Source organism: Corvus hawaiiensis, chromosome 27 (genome assembly GCF_020740725.1).
Source record: "Corvus hawaiiensis isolate bCorHaw1 chromosome 27, bCorHaw1.pri.cur, whole genome shotgun sequence".
Taxonomy (NCBI): domain Eukaryota; kingdom Metazoa; phylum Chordata; class Aves; order Passeriformes; family Corvidae; genus Corvus; species Corvus hawaiiensis.
The window spans coordinates 874211-899109 of record NC_063239.1 but is presented as its reverse complement, the minus strand read 5'-3'; the positions used below and the strand labels follow the sequence as shown (position 1 = coordinate 899109).

Sequence of the window (24899 nt, the reverse complement as noted above, 5' to 3'; positions counted from 1 at the left end):
GACTCTGCCATTTGTGTCTGAATTGCCTCCAGACCAGGATTTGGGATTACATCTACCTTCTCCACGCCTTTTGTGCAGCATGCACTGCTCCTGCTGCCTGCACAGCTTCCATCCTGCCCCAGGGTCAGGTACAGGACCCCAGCTCTTGGGCCCCTCTCCAGGGATGTCCCTGTCACTGTGACTATCCCTTGGTGTGCTCTGCTGGGTCCTCTCTCTTTGGACCAGTTCAGTTGCAGGATGTGAAGGCTGTTGCTTACCTCGCACACTCAGGCTGCCTTCCTGCTGAGTTCTTCATGTGGATGTGGGGAAGAGGTGCTTCGCTGGTGTTTGCCTGGCAGAGCTGCTTTGGAGAGAAAGTGTGCTGTGTTTTGAGGGGGCTGGAGGGTGATTTGGCTCTCAGGGAGCTCAGGGGAGCTGCCACAGGAGATACTCCCAACCCCTGGAGTTGGCTTCCCTGCACATTTTGCACCACCGCCTCCATCCCTGACCCTTCTTGCAGCCAGCTGTGGTTTGGCTTTGTCAGAGAGCTGATAGAGCTCCCTTACCCTCATCCCACTGCCCCCACAAACTCCCCTTAGTCATCCTTGGGCAGTGCATGAAGTGAGCTGGTGATAAAGCCATTCCTGGGGGCTCCAGAGCCATTCCCAGGGGCTCAGTGCTGGGCTCTGAGGACTCTGTGTTAACCCCTTGGAGCCCTCAGGGGGATTTCCCAGTGCCCACAAGCCATCCATCATCTTGGGGCTGACAGAGCTCTGAGGGCACCTTTAGTCTTGAGCGGAGATGGATTTATTCCTGTGATGTGTTAGAGATTAAATGGGCTTTTTTTTGGCTTTTTAATTAGCCATTTGTGTAAATGTGGGCTTTCTCCATGTCCCATTGGAAAAGCAAAGGGAATGCTATTTTTCTCCTTGTTGCTCATTCTACTTAAGCTAAAGATTAACTTTGGCAGAGCGACAGGGGCTCTGTACTGGCCAAGAAGCAATTCAGGCTGGAAGTTAGCGGAAGGTTTCTGACCACTAGGGAGAAGCAGATCATGGAACAGAAATGGGATGATTTTTTAACAAAACAGGTCAGTTTATTGTCTGGTTATATTTGGTCTGCTTTTCCCAATGGTGGTGAAAAGCACATCCTTGATGTGGTGCCAGACAGGAGGCAAATTTCCAAGTTTTTACTCCTAGCATGGATTTCTGTGATGGGCAGGGAGGGAGCAGAGACAGAGACTACCAGCCACTCCTGGGGCTCCGAGCTGATCAAAGCTGCAGCTGCACTGCCGAGGCAGTAAGGATGTGCATATCCTTCCCTTGGTGTGATGCTTCCAGGGGAAAAGCCTTTTGGAAAAGCACAAATATCCTAAGCTGTCTCCCTTTGCAAAGGGGAGAGGGTGGGCAGAGTTTTGCAGCAGGGATGGTTGTTTTGGGTGAGCTCTTGGCTTTCTGCAGTGTGTGCACAGCTCAGGCAGCTGAGATGTCTCTGCTGACTCGGGTGGCTGAGGCTCATGTCTGTTCAGGAGAGCTGGGCTGGCTTTCCCAGTGTGAATCTGGTTCTTTAGGCAGTGCAAAACCATTTATAAATCTTGGCTGCTGTGTCTGCATGGGGGTGAAGCAAAGCTTAGTTCTGCCCTGAGGGTGAGGAGGACCCATGGGCTCTGTCTCTCATCCCAGCTGTGATTTAGAGCAGACCTGATCCTCACCATAAAGTTAAAAATAAACTGCTGGGATTTCACTGCTGATAATTGAAGCAATTTTTTCTTTTTCTGTGTGTTTTAATGTAGAATCAAGCTAGGTCCTCTCCTCCTCCCCAGCAGTGCCTGCCCAGTTTGTGACCCCTGAAATCCCACAGGCTTTTCCTACTCTCACAATTCAGCACTGGAGATGCTGACTTGCTTCTTTTGTTTCACTGTGTCTTTTGAAGATCTCAGAGACTCCATGTGCTCAAATAAAAACCAGGAGCACTGTACCTTCAGATCCAGGTCCCTTGTGTCACCCTCTGAGGCTGTCCTGCAGTTGCAGTTGCCTGTGAATCCAGTTGCTGCTGGATTCGGTGTGAGGATCAAACTGAGCAGGTGCCAGAGGCAGTAGGACCTTCTCAGTGTCAGAGAGATCTCTCCAACCACAAATTGTTGGTCCTGCTTCCTCCAGTCCTCTGGTAGGTGCTCCTGGTTGGGATGTGTAGCACCAACAGTTGTAATAAACAGGTTATAGTAACCACTCATTTTCCTTCAGCTGCTGCTCCATAATCGACTTCCCTGGCTGCTTCCCTGGCTGTTTCTGTGGAAACCACTGAGAAATTTCAAATTAGAAATATTTTAAGGGGAAAGAGGGTGCCTTGATTTTGCAGCAGCCTCTGCACAGCTGTGCTTGCTGTCCTGGGTACCCAGGAAAGCTCCTGCATCAGCCATTTACCAGTGTTTTGGTTGTCATTCCCAGTTGACCATGTGGTTCCCGAGCCTGGGACCAGTTTGCTGACGGCGTTCGACCAGTGGCGAGAGTGGGCAGACAGCAAATCCTGCTGTGACTACTCCCTGCATGTGGACATCACTGAGTGGCATAAAGGTGTCCAGGAGGAGATGGAAGCTCTGGTTAAAGATCATGGTAAGATCAGGGAAGCCTTCCCCCTCCTTGTTTTTCAGGATCCCCTGTTTTTTGGGGCTGTCTCTCATGCAGTATTTTACTTTTGTATCCCAATGAAGCTGTTTTGGGCCCATTCTGGCTCCTTGGGAAGATTTGGGCAGTTGGGATTGCAGAGAGCTTAGGGGTTGGGGCACACTGGTGTTGCAGCACTGATTTTCCAGAGGTGAATCTCCTGCTTTTCCTGTGCAGAGCAGCTCCTGTGTCCAGTGGAGGCCCTTTGGGTTCATCAGTGCCCTTGGTGATACCTGCAGCCACTAAAGTGCTGTAAACAAGGGAAGTATCAGCCCCAGGAGAAACAGCCCAGCTCTGGCTGCTAAAAGTGAAGAGCTGAGTAAAATAACCTCATAAGTTTTCCCCCTCTTTAATTTCCTTGGCGTTTCATCCTCAGGCTGGAGTAATTTTCCATCCTGTTTGCAGTTTCAAAATCCATCATTTTATGTGCCCTAATGGGAGCTTCCCACATGTGCTGGGTGAGAGTTTTTACTGATTCCAAAAGCTGGAGAGGGAAAGCCAGCTTAGGATCAGTGGGTCAGTTTGGACACATCACAGACACAGATTTCCCATTGTTCTCCCTGGAGGGTGAGGGGGATCAGCCAGCCAGGCCCAGTCTCTGCTTTTGTGTGAGATGCATTTTTGCTTTTATTTTGTTACTCAACCTCTTACAGTGCTGAATCCATGGAATTATTGCTGGGGGGCTGATTTAGGGGCTGCATTCCATGGCTTTACCTGCAACGTGCTCTCTTTCCACCAGGTGTGAACTCCTTCTTGGTGTACATGGCTTTCAAAGATCGCTTTCAGCTCAGTGATTCTCAGGTAGGAAGGAAGGCTTCATGTTCAGTTTGTCACAAAAAAGTGTTTAAATTCAATATCCTGGGATCTGACACACTCTCCCATCTTTATGTGTGTAACAGTACCTAAGATTGGCAACAGCAGCCACAGCTCTGGTTTGAAGATTATATTTTTAATTAAAAATAAAACCCAACCAACAGCAAACCCCGAAAGGCTTGGCTGAGGGAAGCAATGGTAAAACCCTCAGTTTGAGAGCTCTGAGGTTTTATTCCAGCTCCTGTGGGGTAGAAGCAGTGGCAGTTCTACGAATTGCTGCTTTATGCCTCTGCACAGGGCAGGACAGGGAGATCTCTGGGGTAATTACTCTGTTTAGAAGCTAAAACTGATCCTGCTCCAGAGGTGGTTTTCAGTGGTAGAATCGCTGGGACCTTAAAAAAGAATTAGTTACCCTCCCGTTTGCTGTTCTGGTGGGCATGTTTGGGCACATTTAGCTGTTGAGAGGGGCAGTTTATGTTTCTGAAGGTGTGGGAGGAGAGGAATGCCTGGGAGTGTTGGTGTGTGGGTTATCTCTGAGGGCTCTGGAAGCATTTTGATGAGGGACCATTGACGGCGCCAGTTGGGGGTTACTGGACCTGAGACCTCTCAGACTGGTTGCTGGAGTGGGAAATCACACTGCTCCTACCTCCAAATACTAGATTTCCATGGAGAACCTGCCCCTAGCACTCAGATATGAGGGATGTTTTTCATGCCAGGCACCAGTAAATGAGACATGAAACAGGTACAACTCTTCAAGTCCTTTAAAATCATCCAGCTACGGAGCTTGTGTTGTCGTTTCTTCCTCCTGTGTGGTAAATACTCCAGACCTGCTGCTGGGTAATCCTCCTTTGCCACATCAGCAGCATCCAACTGTAGAACTGGGAAGTTCAGTGACAGGCATGAAAACGCCTTGCATCTCTCCAGCAAACCACATCTTACATTGCTTAATGCTTCCCTTCCTCTTTTCCCTCCTGCAAAATTCTGGTTTCTGAGGGGATCTGGAGTGTGGCCTTCCCAACAGGTGTGTTCCTGTTGTGATGTGTGTTGTCTGTCCCCCAGATTTACGAGGTCCTGAGTGTGATCCGGGACATCGGTGCCACAGCCCAAGTGCATGCTGAGAACGGTGACATCATTGCCGAGGTATGGCCTGTTTGTTCTCTGAGTTACTGGCTGCAAAATGCTGGGAGGGGTTTAAATTCTGACTCCTTCTTTGCAAATAGAAAGCCACACAGGCTGTTGAGAGCATGGCATGGCTGTGTGGCACACACAGGGAGGGTGTGAGCAGGGCTGTACAGCAGAATTTATCCCCTTTGACACTGATAAAGCAGGTTTTTGTGGCAGCTTTCAGTTTGGGGTGGATATTGGGCTTCTCTGCCTCTCTCCCCAAAAGTGAAAAGCTGGGTGTGACTGTCACTGTGTGCAACAAAATGTTCTTCAGGAAATAAGAAGAGGGGGAGTGGAAAGGGATGCAGATCCGTACAGTGCGTGAGGTGCTGATGTTTGGGGTCTGTTTATCTTTCAAACAGCAGCAAGGGAGAAATGTTAATAATGTATTCAATTTAATCTTATCTCCAGCTCATTTTGTACACTGTGTCTCAAGCACTCAGAAGATTTCTGTGTTCTCTGGCCGGGCAAGAGCCCACCCCAGTCCTTGAGCCCAGCTGCAGGATGATTTTTTTCTATGAGATCTCATTTTGCCACATCTTAGAGATGATTTTATAGACACAAATGAGTGCTGAAAGTCGAGGGGCAATGAACCCCGTGTGAAGCAACTCCAAATAAAAGGTTTGCTTGAGCTCCTGTGAACAAATCAGCAAGGTTTTATGAGCTCTGATTATTCTCAGCAAGGGGAGTTGGACAGGATTCTCTTGCAGGACCCTTATGCAAAGCCCCCCTGTGATTTTTAGCCAGCACAGATGCTCAGGATCTCACTCGTGCCCCTTTTCAACAGCTGTGTGTGCTGCAAGAAAAATGCCCTGTTGCTTTAAATTTCATCCCTGCTCTTTTTTCCTCCCTGCCTTAGGAGCAGCAAAGGATCCTGGAGCTGGGGATCACAGGCCCTGAAGGGCATGTGTTGAGCAGACCTGAAGAGGTGAGAAACCCCCTGCCTTTGCATTTACTCCACTCTCCAATTTATAGCATCTCTGCATTGCCATCAAGTACTTCATGTAAGGATGAATGTGTCTGGAAGGAGGATTTTTCTGCATTTGGGGTTATGTTGGTGGAATTCTGCCACTGTCTTTTCTAGTCTTTCCAGTCTCTTGGGCTTCTCTCTTGGTCATTGTTTTATCAGACTTCAGTGAATCAGCAGAATTTTTTAATATATGCCCAAATCCTGACGTGGTCTTAGGTACTTCCATAGCTTCCATTACTGTGATATTTGATATTTTGATGAAATTTTACCAGTGGGGTGGGGCTTTTTATACCAATGGATTAAGTGGTTTGCTGAAGGCACAGAAAATACGTACCAGAGAGGGGAGCTCATGCTCAGGCCTTAGTCCAGCACTTCAGTATAGTTACCCTTCATATTTCCCCATGGATTTCTCCAGGGATGAGCACCCCAATCTCTCTAAGCCTTTGAAATAAATCCCAAAATAGGAAAGAGCCTTAAAACTTTGCCTTTGAGGTTGGTTCCCATTGCATTCTTCACTGCCAGTCCTTCAGTGTCTCTAAGCTGGACACCTCACCGTGGCATTCTGGGTTTGTGGAGTCCATCTGTTCTGTACAAGCAGCTCTTTTTGTTCCTCCAAGATCCCAGGGCTTTGCTGCCTGCCAGATGTGGCAGCTGGGAGCTGGGGCTGTGAGATCATCCACACGTGCCCCTCATGCTCCCTCTCTATTTCCTCCCCTTGGTTCAGACAAGCAGCATCCAGAGGCATTTCAGTGGGAACATAAATCATTCTGTTGCTTAGGGAAAAAAAAAAATGCTCCACTTGGACAGTAAGTGAATCCTCACAGAATTTGTGTGTGGCTCCAGGAGCTGGGATCTCTTGCTTCCTGAAATTGTGAGCAAACACTTTGCACTGAGCTTTCCAGTAAGCCATCCAATTTGTGTTTTTTTAACATATATTTTGGCCTGCATCAGGAGAGTGGGAACAGATGCTGGTGTGACACTTCAGGGAGTTCAGTTTGGGTTGTTTTCAAAGGAAGGCTGCTCTTACCTTAAAGGATCTGGACATCAAACCAGCCAAGCTGTGTCTGGCTGTTCCAGAGTTCATCCTTCATGGAGCAGGAGCTTTAAAGTGTGAGTTGTGTGGTTCCCAGGTGTGGATGGGTTGTTAATCTGTGCAGGACTGTGCTCTGCCTCAGTGCAGGGAGGAAAAAGGCAGCCTGAGGACACGTGGCTGCCGCAGATGAGGCTCAGTGAAGCCTCTCCCTGATGTCACACAGGGCAGCCTCTGTGCAGCTGAGCTCAGCTGTGCTCTGCCCAAGCTTGGGAAGCATTTGGTCCAACATTCTCCTCCTTGAAAGTCATAGGAAACAGAGCAGGAAACGATGTCATCTGGTTCCCTCCCCTCCCTTTCTGCAGCATGGGGGTGACTCTGTGCTTTTAAAAACATCCAGCTCCCCTTAGGATGGCTGGTGATAGAAGCCAGATTCCAAGGGTGGCAGCAAATCCCTAATTCCTGTTGACTTCGGCAGAAGTGGATGTTTGTTGTATCCCTCTGGGGTGCTGTTTACACTAGAATTGGTTTTTCCTGCTGTCCCTTAGGGAGTGCAAAGCCCATCCTAAGGATGGTTGGCATCTGACTGGAGAGCTCCTTAATTCAGACCTCCATCTACAGCAAACCAGCAGGAGTTGCTGAGCAAGTCTAAAACATTTATTAACTTAAAACTCCCACTCATTTCAGGGCGAATTACATCAGAGTGAAGCATTCAGGGGCTGGCCACGTGTATTTGTGTCTTGGAGTGCACACATCTGAATTCCCAGGCTGACAGGAGGCTCAAATTGAGGCTTAAGTTTCACTGCTGACTCAGGGGTTTAGCTTTGCTCACGTCTGTCACCTGGGCTGAGCCAAGGTGACAGTGTCCAGTACATTATTCCAGCCAGAAAACAGGGCCTGGATTAAGAAAGCACCATCCCAACTCAGCCTCACCCATCACTTTCTGGAAAACTCTCCCCCTCACAGCTCATTCTGTGATGACTTTTCGGAGTGATCCATCATTTTTTTGTTTTTATTTCAGCCACAAAAACGCTGGAAGCACAAGCAGTCCAAGTGCTCCAGGAAATGTCTGTCTTTTTTTTGGTTTGTTTTGTTTTTTTTCCAAGAGAACTGCTGTGCTAGGGCTTCTAATGCATCCTGGTAATTGCAAACATTCCCCTTTGGACTACTCATTGGGTTATTGTTACGTGCCTGTCACCATAGCATCTGGGCACGAGGCAGGAATTCAGCAGCCTTGTTCAGAAAATATTATCCTGCTGCTTCACAGTTGCTCAAACGCCTTCTGCCCAAAAGTCTGGGGGTGTGTGTTGTTTTATCCCTGCTTTGCCTGCAGGGAAACTGAGGCATGGAGTGGAAACGTGGTTCCCACATGCTGCAGAGGCAGAGCCGTGTACAGACCTGCTCTAGTGGGGAGTTTGCAAAGGGAGGCCACAGCCTGGAAGCTTTGGCCTGTCTGAGTCCTCCCCTTGTCTCTCAGAAGGGAGAGCTGGGCTTTTCTTGGCTCTTCCTTTCAGCCCCTGTGAGTGCTGCTGGCTGTGACACTTCAGGTCCAACACCCTGGAACAAACCCCTCCCTCACAGCCTTTCCCATTTGTCTGGGGCAGCTGGGCCAGAAAATACCCCTTTGTGAGCATCCCCTGCGTGGGACTGTAACCCTTTGGGCCCCAGAGACCACCCTGCTGGCTCTTGGGGGGCTGGTTTGCTGTAAAAATTCCTGGCTGTTGTTTTCCTGGAGCATTCCAGCTGCAAACAGGGCATGGGTGCAAGCAGTGGCTTCGTTGGCACGAGCAGAGCTCTTCAGGACACTTGGACATCAGCCTGGCCACAGTTTCCTAAGCTGGTGGTTCTTTTCTAGGTGGTTCTTTTCCTCCAAGCACATTGCTGGGAGCCAGCAGTCACAGAATCCCAGAGTGGTTTGGGTTTGAAGGGACCTCAAAGCCCACTCAGTCCCACCCCTCCCATGGGCAGGGACACCTTCCACTATCCCAGGCTGCTCCAAGCCCTGTCCAGCCTGGCCCTGGGCACTTGCAGGGATGAGGGAGCCCGCAACCTGTCTGGGCAATGTGTTTGGGACAGGTGATGATGATTTGTGGTACTTGGGCTGTGAGCAGTTACTGCAGAGCAGGTTTTCCCAAGTGCTGAGTGTGTGCTAACCCCACCAGGAGTCCGTGGGAGAGGTTCTAGGTGCCTCTCACATTGGGGAATCAGCTGGGAGATTGCTCTGGGTTTGTTTCTGCTGTTGTTTGCTTGGAAAATATCCATGGCATTGCAGGCAGCAGCCACTGTGTGCATCACCCAGCTGTTCAATCTGGATCCTTTGATTAAGACATGTGATCCATAAAATCAGAGTGATGCCTGTCATCCCGAGGCTGCAGTTACAGCGTGACCCTCAGCTTGGCTGAGGTTAATTCTCTGTACACATGCAAGGAAAAGCAGTTGATTTATGGGGTGGTTCACACTCTGTCAGATCCCAAGCCAGAGACTGTAGTGGAGGGTACAATTTAGGAGGCTTGTTTGCAAACGTGGCCTACCAGAGTCTGTGGTGCAGCATCTCCTTTCTGCGTGGGCTGGAGCAGGAGCAGTTTTGTTGAGTCAACATTTAGTTGCTTATTTTTGTCTAGGTTAAAAAAGGGGCTTAATCATTCTGACCCTGAGCACCTGCCTGTTTTAGTTCAGGCAGAGAGACTCTGAAGCAGCCTGGGAGAAGAGGTGGTAATGAGAGAGGACTGCAGCTTGCAGTCATTTAATTGCTGTGATTACACTGTGCCTTTTCTGGCTCAGAGGTGGGAAATGCCTCGTCACTCTCGGTTTTCTGGGAGAACAGGGTCTGGGACCTCGGAGGGTAATTGGGGTGCTGTGGGGTGTCCCTGACCTGCTGCCGCCTCTGTTCCTCAGGTGGAGGCAGAGGCTGTGAACCGGGCAATAACCATTGCCAACCAGACCAACTGCCCCCTGTACATCACCAAGGTGATGAGCAAAAGTGCTGCTGATGTCATTGCTCAAGCCAGGAAAAAGGGTAAGTTATTTCCTCCTTAGCTCATGCACTTCAGCTCCTGCCAACATCAGCTTCATCCCTACAAGAAGGGTTTCTTTTTCCAGTGTTATTGTCCAGGCTCCTTTTATAAAGGTCCCCAGCAGCTCCTTCTGCCTCATCTCCCACAGACAAGGATTCAGTGGTTGTGTCAGAGCCAGGAGCTGCTTATTTCTGCTCAGCCCTGAACTTGTCTCCTTCACATTCATCCTCCCACACCGAGCCATGTGCCTCCATGATATCACAGAGTCGTTCCATGCTCCTTCCACATAGTGAATCCCCTTGGAGACTGCAGCTGGGTCCTCCTTCCAGCTGCTGTGGTTCTCCCTTGGTGCTTTCTGCTGAGCTTCCTGGGGGTCAGCAGTGTTCCTGACAGAGTTCTTGACTCACAGGCCCTGTTGGATTTAATTGGAGTAGCCAAAGAGGCCACCAGTTCCAGCTGCCTGCTGTGCTTCTTGCTTGTGGAATAGATGCTCTCCATGTGCTGTAACTCACAGCCTGACATCCGTGCAGGGATTGGGATCAGCAGGCTGGGTTAGGTTTGGGAATTGCGACTGCTTCTGATAACTCTGCTTGGGGATGCTGCAAGAAGCAAGACTCAGACCTGCTGTGGATGCTGCTGCCTATGTCTGTCCTCTCTGACTGAGGCTTGTGAGGGAACTGAGCTGCTGTGAGGGATGCAGAAACTTCCCCCAAGCCCTGCCCCTGCTGCCTGGCCCTCCAAGGATCCAGGGTTGCCTGCAGAGTGAGTGCTGTCTGCTGCTTTATCCTGTGACTAAACCCTTCACTTCTATTTAAAGCTGCTCAGGATGGGTGAGTAACTGGGAGGGATGATTTACCCTCTTCTTTCCTCACAAGGCTTGGATTTAATTTTCTGCAGCCTAAATAAGCCTGGATGGGTATACAAATGACATCACTTTCCATCTGGGTGTTTGGTGCGAGAGGAGCTGATTTCCAGCAAACAGATTGGTGTTTGTGCATTGGCTCAGGAGTATTTTGGTCCCGTGATTCCTGTTAAAGGAGTTGGTGAGGAGGACTGATTTCCACGGTTGTTTGTGGAAGCAGCTGGAGCCGTTTGGGATAAACCTTCCTTTCCCAGCTCTGTCAGAGGGGATTATCCTGGAGGAAGATGCATTGACCCAGCAAAGTGGCTGCATGTTGCATCCCTGCAGAAATGAACTTGGTGTTGTGGTGCAGCTGTATCCTGAGAGCCAGGGAAGCCTCCCTTCCCTTTTCCAGATAAAATACTGAAGGCATGTGCACCACAAAGGTGGAGCATCAACAGAAACACCTTCTTGCTACACTCAGTGTCCTGAGACCACCAGCTGCAAGTGGAGTGGGGCGTTGGGATGAGGGACCACACACTTGGATCACAGAAAGCCATAAAACACAACTTGGCTTGGGTGGATGTTACCCTGCCTGCAAAAGGTGCTGGGATTGTCCCAGAGGAATGATCCACAGGGCTCACTTCACTCAGCCTCCTGAGTGAGCCAGAACACGTGGTTTTCATTCAAAGTGCGTTTTCTCCTTATTAGGAGAATTTGGGGTATAAATGGTGCCCCATCACTTGGTTCCTTTATTCAAATAACTCAATTTAAATGCTGTGCAGTAACCCAGGAGGGCCACACACACTGGTCTTGCCCTCCCAAACAACAGAGGAAGCATAACCGAAGACTATCCAAGGCGAAAACAAACGAGGATTGATTTGCTAAATGGAAAAGAGCAGACGTTATTTAAAGCCAGATGTTCCCAGTGGCTTTTGTATGGAGGAGACTCTGCAGACTCTGTTGCTGGCAGATCTGGGGCCCGAAAGCATCACTCCCTGCAGAACAATCCCCCCAATGTGCTGGCCCACAAGAGGCCTCCCGTTAATAGGCAGCGTGTGTTTGGCCTTGTTGTGATTTCAGAACCCTATTTGTGGTCAGTGATGTCAGGGAGCCTCTTCCTCTGCTGCTGGAAACCCTCTGGCAAAGGCTGTTCCTGCACCTCCTGTGTCAGCAGGGTCCTGGGAGCAGCATGGAGCCAGTTAATCATCATCCTGCCTCAGCTAGCGGGCTCTTTCCCAGCTGTCTTGAGACCCCAGAGACACAACAGTAGCTCTGAATACAGTGAAAGAAATGTTCTGTCTTTTCACTCTGCATGGTGAGGTGTGAGACCCTGCCGACCAGCTCTGGTTGTCCCTCTCCCCATCATTCCTGACTGAAGTATTTAGGGTTGGCATCTCAGCCACCCACATCTTTGGCAGGCAGATCCAAACCCGTGAAGTGCCTGGGCTGGGGAGGCAGGTGGGTGGGCACAAAGCAGATTTTGGGGAAGTTGCATTTGGTGAGCAGATCCCTGGGACTGCCAGCTTGTGCTGCTTTTGAAGTTGCAGCATCTGCTTGGTGTGCAGATGGTGCTGGTGCGTTCCAGCTTGCAGAGTATCCTGGCCTTAAGGATCTGCTGTCCCTTCATGTGGTTCCAAAAATGTTAATGAGGGGGAAGGATGCACTGGTGGTGAGCGCACTGGACAGCCAGGAGATGCGGTTCCATTTCCCAGTTCTGCCACAGATTTGCTGTGTGCTTCGGGGGGATCACAGGGTTCCCCTGAGCTGCATTTGTGAACCAGGAACTCTGGTATTTCCCCTGTGATGGGCTTTCTTTGTATGCAGAAAATCTTTCTGGTAGGAGTTTTCTCCTACCTGGTCTATGCACAGACCCTGCTCCGAAGCTCTTTAATTCATACTAATTTATAAAAACATGGCAGGCCTGGTTTTTTGGGTTTTTTTTTTTCTTGCACATCTCTTCTAGATCAGACTGGATCTCCTCACGCCCTTGCACTTGCCCTCGTCCTCTTCCACAAAGTTCTTGGCCCGGGGTAAATAAATAATAAAATGACTATAAAATGAATCTTTACAGTAACCATTTCAAGGACAATCAGTGCCAACTTCTGCAGTTGTGTGAAGGATTGTGCACATTCTGCTGCTCCCAGCTCTGGTCAGTAGCAGTATCTTTATTTAATACTTCAGAGGAAGTACCAGGCAGCCCTGCAGTGTGTGTCCTTTCCCAGGAGGATGCTTTCTGCCAGGAAGCCAGGCTGGAAGTGCACATTCCTTGGTGCTTACAGAGGGTTTGTGTGTGTGTCCCTGTCCCACAGGCACTGTGGTGTATGGAGAGCCCATCACAGCCAGCCTGGGCACCGATGGATCCCATTACTGGAGCAAGAACTGGGCAAAGGCCGCAGCTTTTGTTACATCCCCACCACTGAGTCCTGACCCGACCACTCCTGATTTTCTCAACTCACTACTGTCCTGGTGAGTAGAGCTCTCTGTGTTCAAACAACGTGGGATTCATCATGAGAACATGGGTGATAAAATAAGGGATGTTGCTGCCAGCAAGCAAAAAGCTGTTTTACTTTCAGGAACAAACCTGTGACAACAAAACACTTCAAATACCTTTTGTTTCTTTTCCAGTGGAGACCTCCAAGTGACTGGCAGTGCCCACTGCACCTTCAACACTGCTCAGAAAGCTGTTGGGAAGGACAACTTCACCCTGATCCCTGAAGGAACCAATGGCACTGAGGAGAGGATGTCCATCATCTGGGATAAGGCTGTGGTAGGTGACACGTGTCACGGGTTTAGGTTTCAGCTGGACATTCAGAGGGGAAGGAGCTGCAGGAATGTGTTATTTTCTTGCCACAGTCCTTCCAGTTGGGGTTTTTACCCCTGTGAGATCCTTGGGAATCTGCTGGGCTGCCAGCTCTTTGCTGGCTCACGCAGTGACTCCTGTGGTGTCCCCCCAGGTGACTGGCAAGATGGACGAGAACCAGTTTGTGGCTGTGACCAGCACAAATGCAGCCAAAATCTTCAACCTGTACCCGCGGAAGGGCCGCATTGCCGTGGGCTCGGACGCCGACCTGGTGATCTGGGATCCCGACAGCGTCAAGACAATCTCTGCCAAGACTCACAACATAGTAAGGATGTTCCCTACCATTTCCTACTTCCTTTCCTGCTCTCTTCCTCAGTGCCAGGCTGTGCTGCCAGCAACGGGAGCTTGTGACAACTCAGGGCTTGTTTTCCCTGTGCCTGAAGCCCTCTCTGGTCTCACACTCTGGAGCTCAGCTGTGTGAGCAGGATGAGTCCATCTGAAGTCATGTGGGTTCCCCTCGGAGCAGGGAGTGCGTCTGCTGTTCCTGAGTGTTGGGTGCTTGGATCTGAGCACACAGAAAGCTCTTTAAATCCTCTAAAATACCAAAAGGCCTCTTAGGGGACAGTGTGTTGTTGATGACATCCAGGCTTGCCAGTGGTGGGAATGGGAACTGCCCCTTTTCACTGAAGCTTTATCAGTGGACACTTTTGCTGGAAATCTGGCCCAGATCCAGGGTCTGAGTGGATTTACACCACCTACTGATCTGGCACATGTGTGTGGAGTCAGGATTTTCCTGGTGATCATCCCCACATTAGTGGGCACAGGGCAGCACCCAAACCAACCAGAGCTTCCCCTTAGCTCTTCTGCAGCTTTGTGGTGGCACTCTTAGGGACACCTTTGCGGTGTCCCATGCCTTACACCTGGCCCTGCAGTGACAAAGCCTGTGGGAATCTGCAGAATGGTCCCAGTGCAGAGGGCTGGTTGGAGTCTCCCCGTGACATTCGAGCCCTGTCTCAGAGAAAGCAGCCACTGTTTGCATTTGTTGACAACTTGTTTCGCTACTGGCCATGAACCTATGGAATCTTTCCCTGGAAAAAAACTCCTTGTTCCTTTTTCCCATGAATGCTTTCATTCACTCTGGAGCTGAAGGAGCAAAATTTTCTTCCACAGTTGGATCCCTGGGCACATTCACAAAGAAACTATTTTTTTTTTTAAAGGTTTGGTTCACTTCCCTGTGACTTAACTGTTTGTCAGAATTGGTCACAGACGGCCTGGCTTCATCCTGCCTCTGCGTAGGCTTCTGGCAGAGGAATTCCAGGAGTCTGGTCACTTCAATCACCTTAGAGGTGCTTCCCAACTCCTTCTAGTCTGGAGAGGAATGACTTGAGAAGAGGGAACCCAGGGACTCACTGCTTTTAGGTGTCAGATTTCATGGTCTGAACCTGGGCTTGTGCTTATGAATGGCTCAGAGAGCTGGAAGTAGTTTGGGTGGAGTGCTTGAATGTCCTTGCTATTTAATGGCTGTTGTCTTTAGGAAATGAACTGGGCTCTTTATATTTCGTGACACAGAGCTGACAGACTTTCTCTTTTGTGGATGTGCCCCAGTGCAGTCACGATTGGCTCAGCAATTTTGCTGTGGATCTGGGCAAGGCAAAGGAGAGCCAGCTCCATTCAGAAATATTTTTGTCTGCTGAGAGCTGCAGATCCCCCGAAACCCTGACACTGTGTAAAAGGCATCAGCACTCAGCTGTGGCCAAAGGCTGCATCCTTAAGCTGTGCCAAGAGCATGGAGGATGAAGGGCTCTCATTCCCAAGAGTTTGAAAGGCTGAGCAATCACAGCTTGTTTGCTTACAAATACATCTCTGATCTCCTCCCCTGTCATCACTTCACCTGTTGTACCTGGCATCACACCTGAAGGCTCTGGAGAGGTTTAGGTTGGACATCAGGAGGAATTTCTCCATGGAAAGGGTGATTAGACATTGGAAGGGGCTGCCCAGGGAGGTTTGGAGTGCCCATCCCTGGAGGTGTCCAGGGAAGGCAGTTTGGACATGGCACTCAGTGCTCTGGGCTGGGGACAAGGTGGAAATCGGGCACGGCTTGGACTTGGTGACCTTGGAGCTCTTTTCCAACCTTAATGATTCTGAAATTCTGTATTTTTTCGGGTCTCAAACTGCACGGTGCTTTGTGTTAGAGGAGAAACTGATACAAGTGATGCCCTTGGAGCCCAGGCATCCTGGTTTGGCCAAGCAGAAAACAAAAGGCCTTTGACAGTCAGGCACAGGGACACCCTCTGATTATGTGGCCTTGGATGATTGTTACTTTTTGAAATGTTCGAGCAACTTACGGATATTTTCCAAGAATTCACACTGCTCTTGCCACTCTCTGGTAAGGAAACATCAGGAGCTGGAGAGGGAGGTGGTGTTGTTCTTGGAAGCAGCCTAATCCATTAGCTCCTGACCCAGCCTCCTCCTTTGTCACCACAGTTCTTTTCAGGTTGGACCCGGTTCAGGCTCCGTTTAGCCACTGGCCTGGCTAATTGCAAAGCTGCACTCAGGCCTGCCCATACTTACAACACACTTCAAGGGCAAACTCCATCATTAACTCAGTAAAAAAGACCTGCATTTGACTCAGAGATGGTCATTAGAGTAACAGTCCCCAAATAACATGGTTGCAGTGCAGTTCATTCCAGGATGCTTCACATTTGCAGTGATTCCTTTCAAACTTGCCTTTTTTCCACGGTGTGATGTTTCCAATCCTGTTAATTGAGGATGAGCAATCCCATTAGAGTAAAACAAGATTGTCCTGGTCCCTGACCCATCATCCAAAATACTGGTTTGAAATAGAGATTCTTCAGAATTATTATTTTTAGTAGGAAACTCACATAAAGCTTTCTTTGGCTCCTAAATCCGCCCCTAGCTCAGCAGAGATAGGTGCCTAAAGGTATTTAAACAGGGAGGCTCTGAGATGTTCTCATTTGAAACTGTTTTTTCTCTTGCTCAGAGAAGCTGGAGGCTTCATCCCTGGAAGTGCCCAAGGCCAGGTTGGACAGGGCTTGGAGCAATTGAGTCTAGTGGAAGGTGTTCCTGCCCATGGCAGGGGGTGGAATGGGATGAACTCTAAGGTCCCTCACAGCCCAAACCATTCTGGGATTCTTTATGAACCTTATTTCAATGGAAATTTTGCATTAATAAACTCTTAAACTTAGACTGATAATTAAGAGCAGCCTGTATTAAATCACAGCAAATCCAGCTCAGGTAAACACTTGTTGAGTTTGCTTCCATCTGCCCTTAAAATTTTGGCAATTAGCATGGCCTGTGATTGCTGATTAAAGCCCAGCAGGCTCTGCTGGGTGAATATGTTTACCTTATGTGCTGTTTTTGCTCACTGCAGTCTCTGGAGTACAATATCTTCGAGGGCATGGAGTGCCGTGGGTCTCCCCTGGTGGTGATCAGCCAGGGCAAGATTGTGCTGGAGGATGGGAATCTCCACGTCACCGAGGGCTCTGGGAGGTACATCCCCAGGAAACCCTTCCCTGACTTCGTTTACAAGCGCATCAAAGCCAGGAGCAGGGTGAGTGTTGATGGTTTGGCTGCACATTTGTTCTCTCCCTCTGATAACCCTGAGTTAAAGTGGCTGGGAAACATTGCTGTCCCCTGGCTCAGGCCACACTGCTGTTCCCTGGATGGGAGCCACATTTGTCTCATTCCTCTTTCATTTTTGCTGTTCACTCAAGTCTTTGCAGGAATATGCTTTGGGTTGAGCTCGGGTTTTCTGCAGGTTTTATTTTTCGGGTCTTTAATTTTTCTCTGTCTGAGGACACCCGAACAGAAAATCTGTCCAGGAGCCCTCCAGTCTGGCCATGAGTCAAACTGCAGAGGACTCACCAGGTTTCTCCTGTCACAGAGGTCCCAGGAGTAGTTATCATTAGCATTTATATATCAAATCTCTCAGCAGCAGTTTAGAATTGTAATTTATTGTTACAGGTATGTTATGCTGCTTTCGCTTCTGCCAGATACGATCAGATGCTCTTGTCTGGTGACTGGTGAGTCACAGGCACAGCCTACAGACTGCTTAAAAGGGAGAATGTTCTATTTTTAAGAGGTTAAAATAGTTGGAAAGTGATTCTGTAAAATGCACCCATTCAAAACTGAACCTGTCTTTTGATACGCCTGAATTTGCCTGACAAGGGAGATGACACTGAACTCAGTTGCTGAGAATTTAAGAAGTTTATTTATAGATGAAATCATTTCTGAGAAATTATTTTGCTGTTTGAAGTGTTGCCCTCTCCTGGACAACTCCTGGGCTGCGTTGGTTCTGCTGGCCGCGAGTGATCCTCCCACTCCTTGCAAATCATCTTTCCTTGATTGTTCTTTTGAAGAAATTGCAAGTTATCAAAATTACAACCTGGCGTAATTTAGCCCCATGGAGAACAGATCCCTCGTTTTTGCTGTGTCCTCCCACAGAAATACACGTCTGACCTATAAATCCAATTGGGCAGCATCTCAGCTGGAATAATTGCATTTATCCCAATCTACAGCTCCAGGGCTGGCAGTTGAAGCCAGCCTGGCTCCTCTAGGCAGCCCTGCCTGTCTCAGCACTGCATGGCTTTTTGGGAATGAGTAATAAGGTGCATTTGAGACCTGTCAGGAGCCTTTAATCCTGTGGCAGGTAGGTTAAGATCATTAAAGGACAGCACCTGCGGGGCACGGGGCAGACTGGCTGGAGCCACAGCACATTCCGTGTCACATACTAATTAGTAGGAATTTATCCTGTACAAAAATCTAGAGCCAAAATAGAAACATACCCTGTTCCCAACCCACAGTACCCCACACCATGGATGATCCAACAGTGGGGTTTTTGGGAGTGCAGAGCAGCCAAGTCCATATTGCCAAGGAGCCTTGGGGCACTCATGGACTCAGAGCCCCTCAGGTCTCCATGGTGGAAGGTGATGAACTGCACAAACACTGGTTTTCACTTGTAGGAAAATAGTGCAAATTTACCTTTTTTGCTGCAAAACTGGTTGTGTTGGACAGAGACGCAGACATGTTTTATATAGATATGGATATAAAATAGAAATAGGTATAGATATAGATAAGATATAGATACATATATATATAGACATAAAATAGAAATATTAATGATATAGATACAGGACTAGATATAAAATAGAAATAGTTGTAGATGTGATACAGATACAGATATAGATACAGATATAGATAGATATAGATATAATAGAGATAGAAAATAGATATAGATATAATACAGATACAGATACAGAACTAGATACTGAGTAGAAATAGAAATAGGTATAGACAGGATATAGATATAGGTATAATACAGATATAAATATGTTACAGATATAAAGATGTAGATATATAGATAAAGATATGGATATAATGTAGATGTAAAATTGATACAGATAAAGATGTAGATACAGATATAAAATAAATACAGATAGAGAGCAACTCCCCAGGGATGTGCACAGCGGAGATGCTGCGCACTTCCAAATCCTCTTACCAACAGCCAGTCCCAAAATGTGTGTCACTGGCTGAGCCACATCTGGGCAGCTGTTGGGCTGTGCTGTGGCTGTGCTTTAAGGCTGTGTTGCCCTCTCTCTCTGCAGCTGGCTGAGCTGCGGGGGGTGCCCCGAGGCCTCTACGACGGCCCCGTCTGCGAGGTGTCGGTGACGCCCAAGACGGTCACACCAGCGTCCTCAGCAAAGACCTCTCCTGCCAAACAGCAGGCACCCCCCGTGAGGAACCTGCACCAGTCTGGGTTCAGCTTGTCTGGTACGTGATTCTGGGAATGATTTATTGCTGAGTGGTTTATTGCACTGAGATCACAACTGGTTTGTGCTCCCATGCTCTTGAGTTAATTCTGCTGGGATAGGGGTGCAATGGGAGAGGCTGTGGGGGGTTTTTAGCTGGGAGGTTTTCCCTTTAGGGATGATGAAGAGCAGCAGTACAGGAGCTGTCCTAAATTCCTGCTTCTTCTCATGATGTCTCATGCATGCTGAGCACTCCAGTGTGTTCTGGGCTCAGTCCTCAGCTGGGTGTTGGAGAGGGCAGATCATGGAATCGTTTGAGGTGTGAGGGACCTTAAAGCCCATCCAGTCCCACCCTCTGCCATGGGCAGGGACACCTTCCACTAGACCCAGCTGCTCCAAGCCCTGTCCAGCCTGGCCTTGGATACTTCCAGGGATCCAGGGGCAGCCACAGCTCCTCTGGGAATTCCATCCCAGCCCTTCCCTACCCTCACAGGGAGGAATTGCCTCCCAATATCTCATCCAACCCTGCCCTCCTCCAGCTTAAGACCATTCCAATTGTGTTTAGAAGTGGGAATTTTCTGGTTTTAAGAGGCTATAGCAGAAAAGCCTTTTTTTTTTAAGATGGCACAAACTTCAGGAGAACTTTGCCAGCTGAGACTAGCTGTGGATCTGGGATGGGGCAGATTTGATTTTTCAGCTGGTGTTCCAGCGCAAGAAGGGCTGACTGTAAAAAGGGATAGGAAGGCTGGCTAAGGGATAATCATTCAGCCAACTCTTACCTGTGCTTGGCTGGGTGCTTCAGGTGCTCAGGGCAGAGATTATTAATGCAGAACAGCTTTCAGGAGAATTAAGGCAGTGGGTACCACTGAAGGCTTTTCCTTCAAATACAGAATCACAGAATGGTTTAGGCTGGAAAAGCCCTCTAAAATCAAATCCAGCCATCAAGGCAGCACCGAAGGGCCACACCCACACAGATTTTAAAGCCTGGCAGAGTTGGTGATGACTCCTCTCTCTCCCACAGGGGCACAGATCGATGACAACATCCCACGCCGCACGACCCAGCGCATCGTGGCCCCGCCGGGTGGCCGTGCCAACATCACCAGCTTGGGCTAAGGACCGAGCTGTGCCCACCGGGCACATCCAGAGGGGCTGGGGCACCTGGAGACCCTTCTTGATTCTTTTAGAGCCTGTGACAGTTACTGCGGGCACCCAGTGCGGGGGGGCTGAAGTAAAAGCACCTCTTTCAGCCCCCTCAGGTTCCCTCCTCATCTTCACCAACCCCTCTCACTCCCTCTCCCCTCAGCCCCTTACACATTTAAAGAAATAAACCCTGTTTTGACACCTCTGACATGCAAGAGTAAATGTAAAGAGGGTATTTGAGATATGTGGCCTCTGTCCCATTCAGCATCTTTCTTTTAATAAAGGAAGGATAAAGTGAATTTCCCGGGAGCTGCCTTTAAGACACACACACACACACACACAAAAAAAAAAAGAAAGAAATAAAAATAAATGTATAAAAAAAGCTTTTTTTTTTTAATGTCAAGCAGAAGAGTAGTTCAAGGGTTTTAAACTGGATATTCTGTAGGGTTCTGTGTTCCAGCAGAATTAGCTAGGCAAGCACAGAGGGACAGGAATCCCAGCCTGTCTGTGGCCATTCCCCACCACCCGCTCTGAGGTCACTGGATGCTGCCAGGAGAGAGGAACAGGACCCAGCACTAGGAATGACAGAGAGCATCACCCCAGCCACCGGGTGAGCCAGAATCCTTGGGGACTTCCATTCTGTTGGGTTGGTTTTTCCTTGGTTTCTTTTTTCTTCTGGATTTTTGCTGCAAATTAGGTCCTTGAGGAAACTTTTTTCTTAAATGTTTATGTGTGTGTTTTTAATATGTTTGTATCATTGTGTTTATGAAGCCTTATCTGAGAACTGGGAATATGATTCCCTGTTCTTCCTGAACCTCATCCAAGTCACAGACTCCCACCAGTGTCACTGCCACTGCCACCCTGGTACTTCAGGTGTCCCTTGGTTGCATTTTCCAGCCATTTCTTGCCACATAGCTGCAGTAAGGGCATGGAGCAGGTCCATAGGGTGGGATCTTCAGTCCATCAGGTCTTGAGCTGGTGCAAATAGAGGAGCTGGACACCATCTGAGCTGCTGGGATGGAGTATCTGGAAGTTCGTAGCAGTTTGTCTTCTGTCCCTGGAGATGGGTATGGACAGGCAGGGGGCTGTGGGCAAAGAGCAACATGTTGCTTAGAAGGTTTCTGTAGCAGAAACTCCTTCCCTGGCCATCAAGGAGAGGTTATTTAAAGCTTTGAGGGCTTATCTTTAGCTCTCAAAGGGCAGTCAGGGAGTGTGTGCTGAGCACCTGTGGCAATTCCAGTCCAGGTCCAGCTGCTGTAGCTGGGAGATGGGTGGGTCCCCAGCAGCTGAGAATCTCTTGTACAAATGTCACAGCTGCCCAGCTCTGCAGGAATCCTGCACGTACCCATGGCAGGGCCTGGCTGTTCCCCACCCAGCCTCACACGCCTCAGCTTTGAGACACAGTCCGTGGTCCTTAAAGGAATGGAGGAGTCCCAGCTTTGGGTCAGCCAACAGGATCTGGGTGTTTAACCATCCTCTGGGACTGAAGGTCTGGTAGCCCTGGGACTGGAGGCTTGTTCTTGGGACGTGGAGTATAAATTTGCACCATCAGATCCCCACTAAGGCATAGCTGGAGGGCTCAGCAGTCCCAAGGACTTGTCTTAGCACAGAGAGCTTTTCTTACCGCGGCGTTGCCTCCACTGTCTGCCTGCCCTGGCACTTGGCTGCATCTTCTGCTTCCTCTTCCCTTTGTGCTTTGCCATCTCCATCAAACTTGTTTTTCCACAGTTGTATTTTCTTAAATGCTGTTTACAGGTTCTTTTAGGAAAAAACCTATACATATGAAGGCTTTCAAGAAACGAGTACCAAATTTCGTTGTTATGAAGTATCAATGCTGGGATTTGCAAAGGATCTGGAAGCTACTTAGGTACCCAAACCCTCCCAGCTGCAGCACCTAAACCCTTTAGGCCCCTTTGAACACAAAAGTTAAGAAAAACTTTGCCATATTCCTCCATGCATTTTACATTCAGGTTCAACTCCTGGGTCTTTTAGTTTTTCATAAAGAGTTTGCACTTTGTTTGTTAAGTAATTCGTGAACTTAATATATATTGCAGCTATTTTCTTTTTCTTTTTTTTTTTTTCTTTGTCACCTGTATGTTAAAATCAATTTGAACGAGTTGGGGAGAAAAAAAAAAGAATTGTGGATCCGTTTCAATTCTACGAAACACTTGCGGCTCTTCAGTATTCACTTAAGTCTTCCTTTTTTTTTTCCTTCACTGACTCATGATAACTCTTTAAGTTTTAATTTGTTCTTAAAAAGGAAAGAAAAAAAAAATCACAAAAAAAAAGAGATTTTTGCAGGCTATGTAAGCATGTTTTTTCCTGTGAGAGCTCGTCCGCTTTGTGTCTGTTTAATGAATGTCATATGTAAATGCTTAAAGAAAAAAAAGATGATGACTTAATTAATTAATTAACCGCAGTGACTTGAAGCTCTAAAAATAATAAAAGAAAAAGTAGGATTTAATACTAGCTGGATTTAACCCTTGGATTTGTGATTGTGAACCATGAGTGGAGGAGCTGTAAGTGCTAAAGCTGATCATGTGTGTAGACAAAGAGGAGTACTGGTATTTGACCATTGTCTGAATGGCAAAAACACCCCCTGCCCCCCAACCCCAAGTCTCGTGTTTTATTCCTTAAGAACTCTGTGTTACATTACCATGGGAACTCCTAATAAAGACAAAATGTTGTTGTTTCAGTAGGTGCATCTGTGTCTCAAGGTGCTGCGTGTTGTGTGTCGCTGCGTTCTGGGCTGGTGCCTTCAGCAGGGACAAACAGCCCTGGAAACCAGCCTGGGGTGGGCTGATGTGGAGATGTGTAGGGGCAGAGCTGGAGAGGAACTCCTGTGGTGGTGGTGATAAAGAGGAATTGATGGGCCACAGAGTCACTTCCTCTGGAGAAAAGTGAGCTGCAACTCAGGGCACTTTGTTTAAAACGGCATTTGGCAAAGCAGAGACATTTGCCTGAAAAATCCTGGCTCTGCATTGCACGGATCACTGATGGAATGTGAGCAAAAGCCCCTAAAAGTATCGGCATAGCCCTCAGCCCGCCAGGGTGGTTCTGCTTGGACCCTCTGCCAGCCAAGGAATGGGGAAAAAAAGCACAGTCATAAATAGGAGCCACAGGCAGCAACTGGGTGGGGAGAGTTGGAGCTGGCTGGAAAAACTCCAGTGGAATTCCGGGTGGTGGTGCTTGGGATTTACAGGAGAAACACCAGTGGAACTTGGGGTGGTGGTGGTTGGATTTCACTGTCACAGGGACAGCCAAGCATCCCTGTCAGCTGCTCAGAGTGTTGGATGCTGCATCCCTACACCCACCAGCTCAGCTCTCTGAGGGATCTTCCCCCAAATCCGAGCATAGCTGGAGTTTGTGACTGACTTTGTGAGGAGGTTTAGTTCTTGTTCCTCATGTGAACAAATCCAAATGTTGGAGCACTCTGAAATGCATTGAGCTTCCTCTACACAGCTTTAAACCCGGCACCCCATAGAGTGGGAAGTTTTAAGAGGGTTTTTCCTTTTTACCTGCTGAGAAGGGTCAGTGGTCATTCCCTGGTAAAGAGACCTCCAGTTAACATGGGAATCCTGGCTCTGGCACCAGTGACATGCAGTTATTTGGCTACTGGCAGCTTAAATTAGATATTAGCATCTGTGCAATCAACTCCTGTGGAGCAGGGTTGGTGGGTAGCTGTACATAAGATTTATCAGCTAATCCCAACAATAATATCCCAGTGAAAAGATGCATTCAGCCTGAAGCACTGGTACTCAGTTAACACACACCTGCAGAGCCTCCATTTGGTTTTATTTTATCATTAATTTCTTCCTCCAGCACCTGAATTGGAATGAAAGAAACCTCTTCCTGAGGAAATAAATGTCCAGGACTCAGTGAAGCTGTTGGAACTGGCAGAGTAGAGAAGGTTTCGAGGTCAGGAAGAACTGCCAACAGCTAGATCTGAGGCCAACATGTGCTGAGGGACCAAGGCAGGGACAGAGCTCAGGAGGATATTGGGGTCACTGGGGCAGCCCTGGTTTGGTGCTGCACAGGAGCACAGGAATAGTTGTATTTGGTCAGCCCCTTAATCCAGGTAATTCCTGATCTGGCAGCCTACAACTCGTTAATAGGCACTAATTTGGTTCTCTGCCGGCCCATTGTGTAAGGCCCAAATTAGATCTAATCTGATCTTAACATCGGTGGAGAATTCTGTGGCTGAAAGGAGAAGAAATCAAGTAGGTGATGAATATGACTGTGACCTGGAACAGGAACTGTCAGCTCCTGAGGAGAGGGGTGGTTATCAGAGATGAGGACAATGCAGCCTTATTTATCCCTCAGATAAATGTCACTGTGCCTAGAAGCTTTAGAACCCGTTTTCCTCCTTTTTTTTAGCCCCAAAATCGCCGGTTTTGCTCAGTGCTATCAGGTGGCAGCAGGACATGGGGAAATGTAAAGGCCCATCTCCCTTGAGGCCCATGGATCATCTCGGGAATGATTTAGGATGTAATAAATGTGAAACATGCACAGGGCTTATGATGACTGTGACAGAGAGGTGACACGCACATACGTCCTCTCAGTTATATTAATATATTGGAGGGTATTTCAATGTTAAATATGAATCACCTGAGTGTGTTCTCTTCTTGTTAAAGCCTGGCAAGACACTTGTCTCAAATCAGATACAGAGCAAGTTATAAACTTTACCTGTCAATTTATTACATCAAAGAACCCC

At 48.3% G+C, this 24899-nt stretch overlaps 1 protein-coding gene across 2 annotated transcripts in view; it reads left to right on the top strand.

Annotated features, from left to right (window-relative positions):
• Nucleotides 1-22880, top strand: part of DPYSL2 (dihydropyrimidinase like 2) — a 53945-nt gene extending 31065 nt beyond the window's left edge. For both annotated transcript variants that reach the window (XM_048287258.1, XM_048287259.1), the window contains 11 exons: nucleotides 2427-2591; nucleotides 3382-3443; nucleotides 4515-4595; nucleotides 5479-5547; nucleotides 9515-9635; nucleotides 12787-12943; nucleotides 13103-13244; nucleotides 13432-13602; nucleotides 16669-16848; nucleotides 18902-19067; nucleotides 20067-22880. In XM_048287258.1, the coding sequence (XP_048143215.1) occupies nucleotides 2427-2591; nucleotides 3382-3443; nucleotides 4515-4595; nucleotides 5479-5547; nucleotides 9515-9635; nucleotides 12787-12943; nucleotides 13103-13244; nucleotides 13432-13602; nucleotides 16669-16848; nucleotides 18902-19067; nucleotides 20067-20158 (1406 nt within the window). In that variant the 3' untranslated portion in view covers nucleotides 20159-22880. The remainder of the gene's footprint in view (nucleotides 1-2426; nucleotides 2592-3381; nucleotides 3444-4514; nucleotides 4596-5478; nucleotides 5548-9514; nucleotides 9636-12786; nucleotides 12944-13102; nucleotides 13245-13431; nucleotides 13603-16668; nucleotides 16849-18901; nucleotides 19068-20066) is intronic.
• Nucleotides 22881-24899: the final 2019 nt, after the last annotated feature.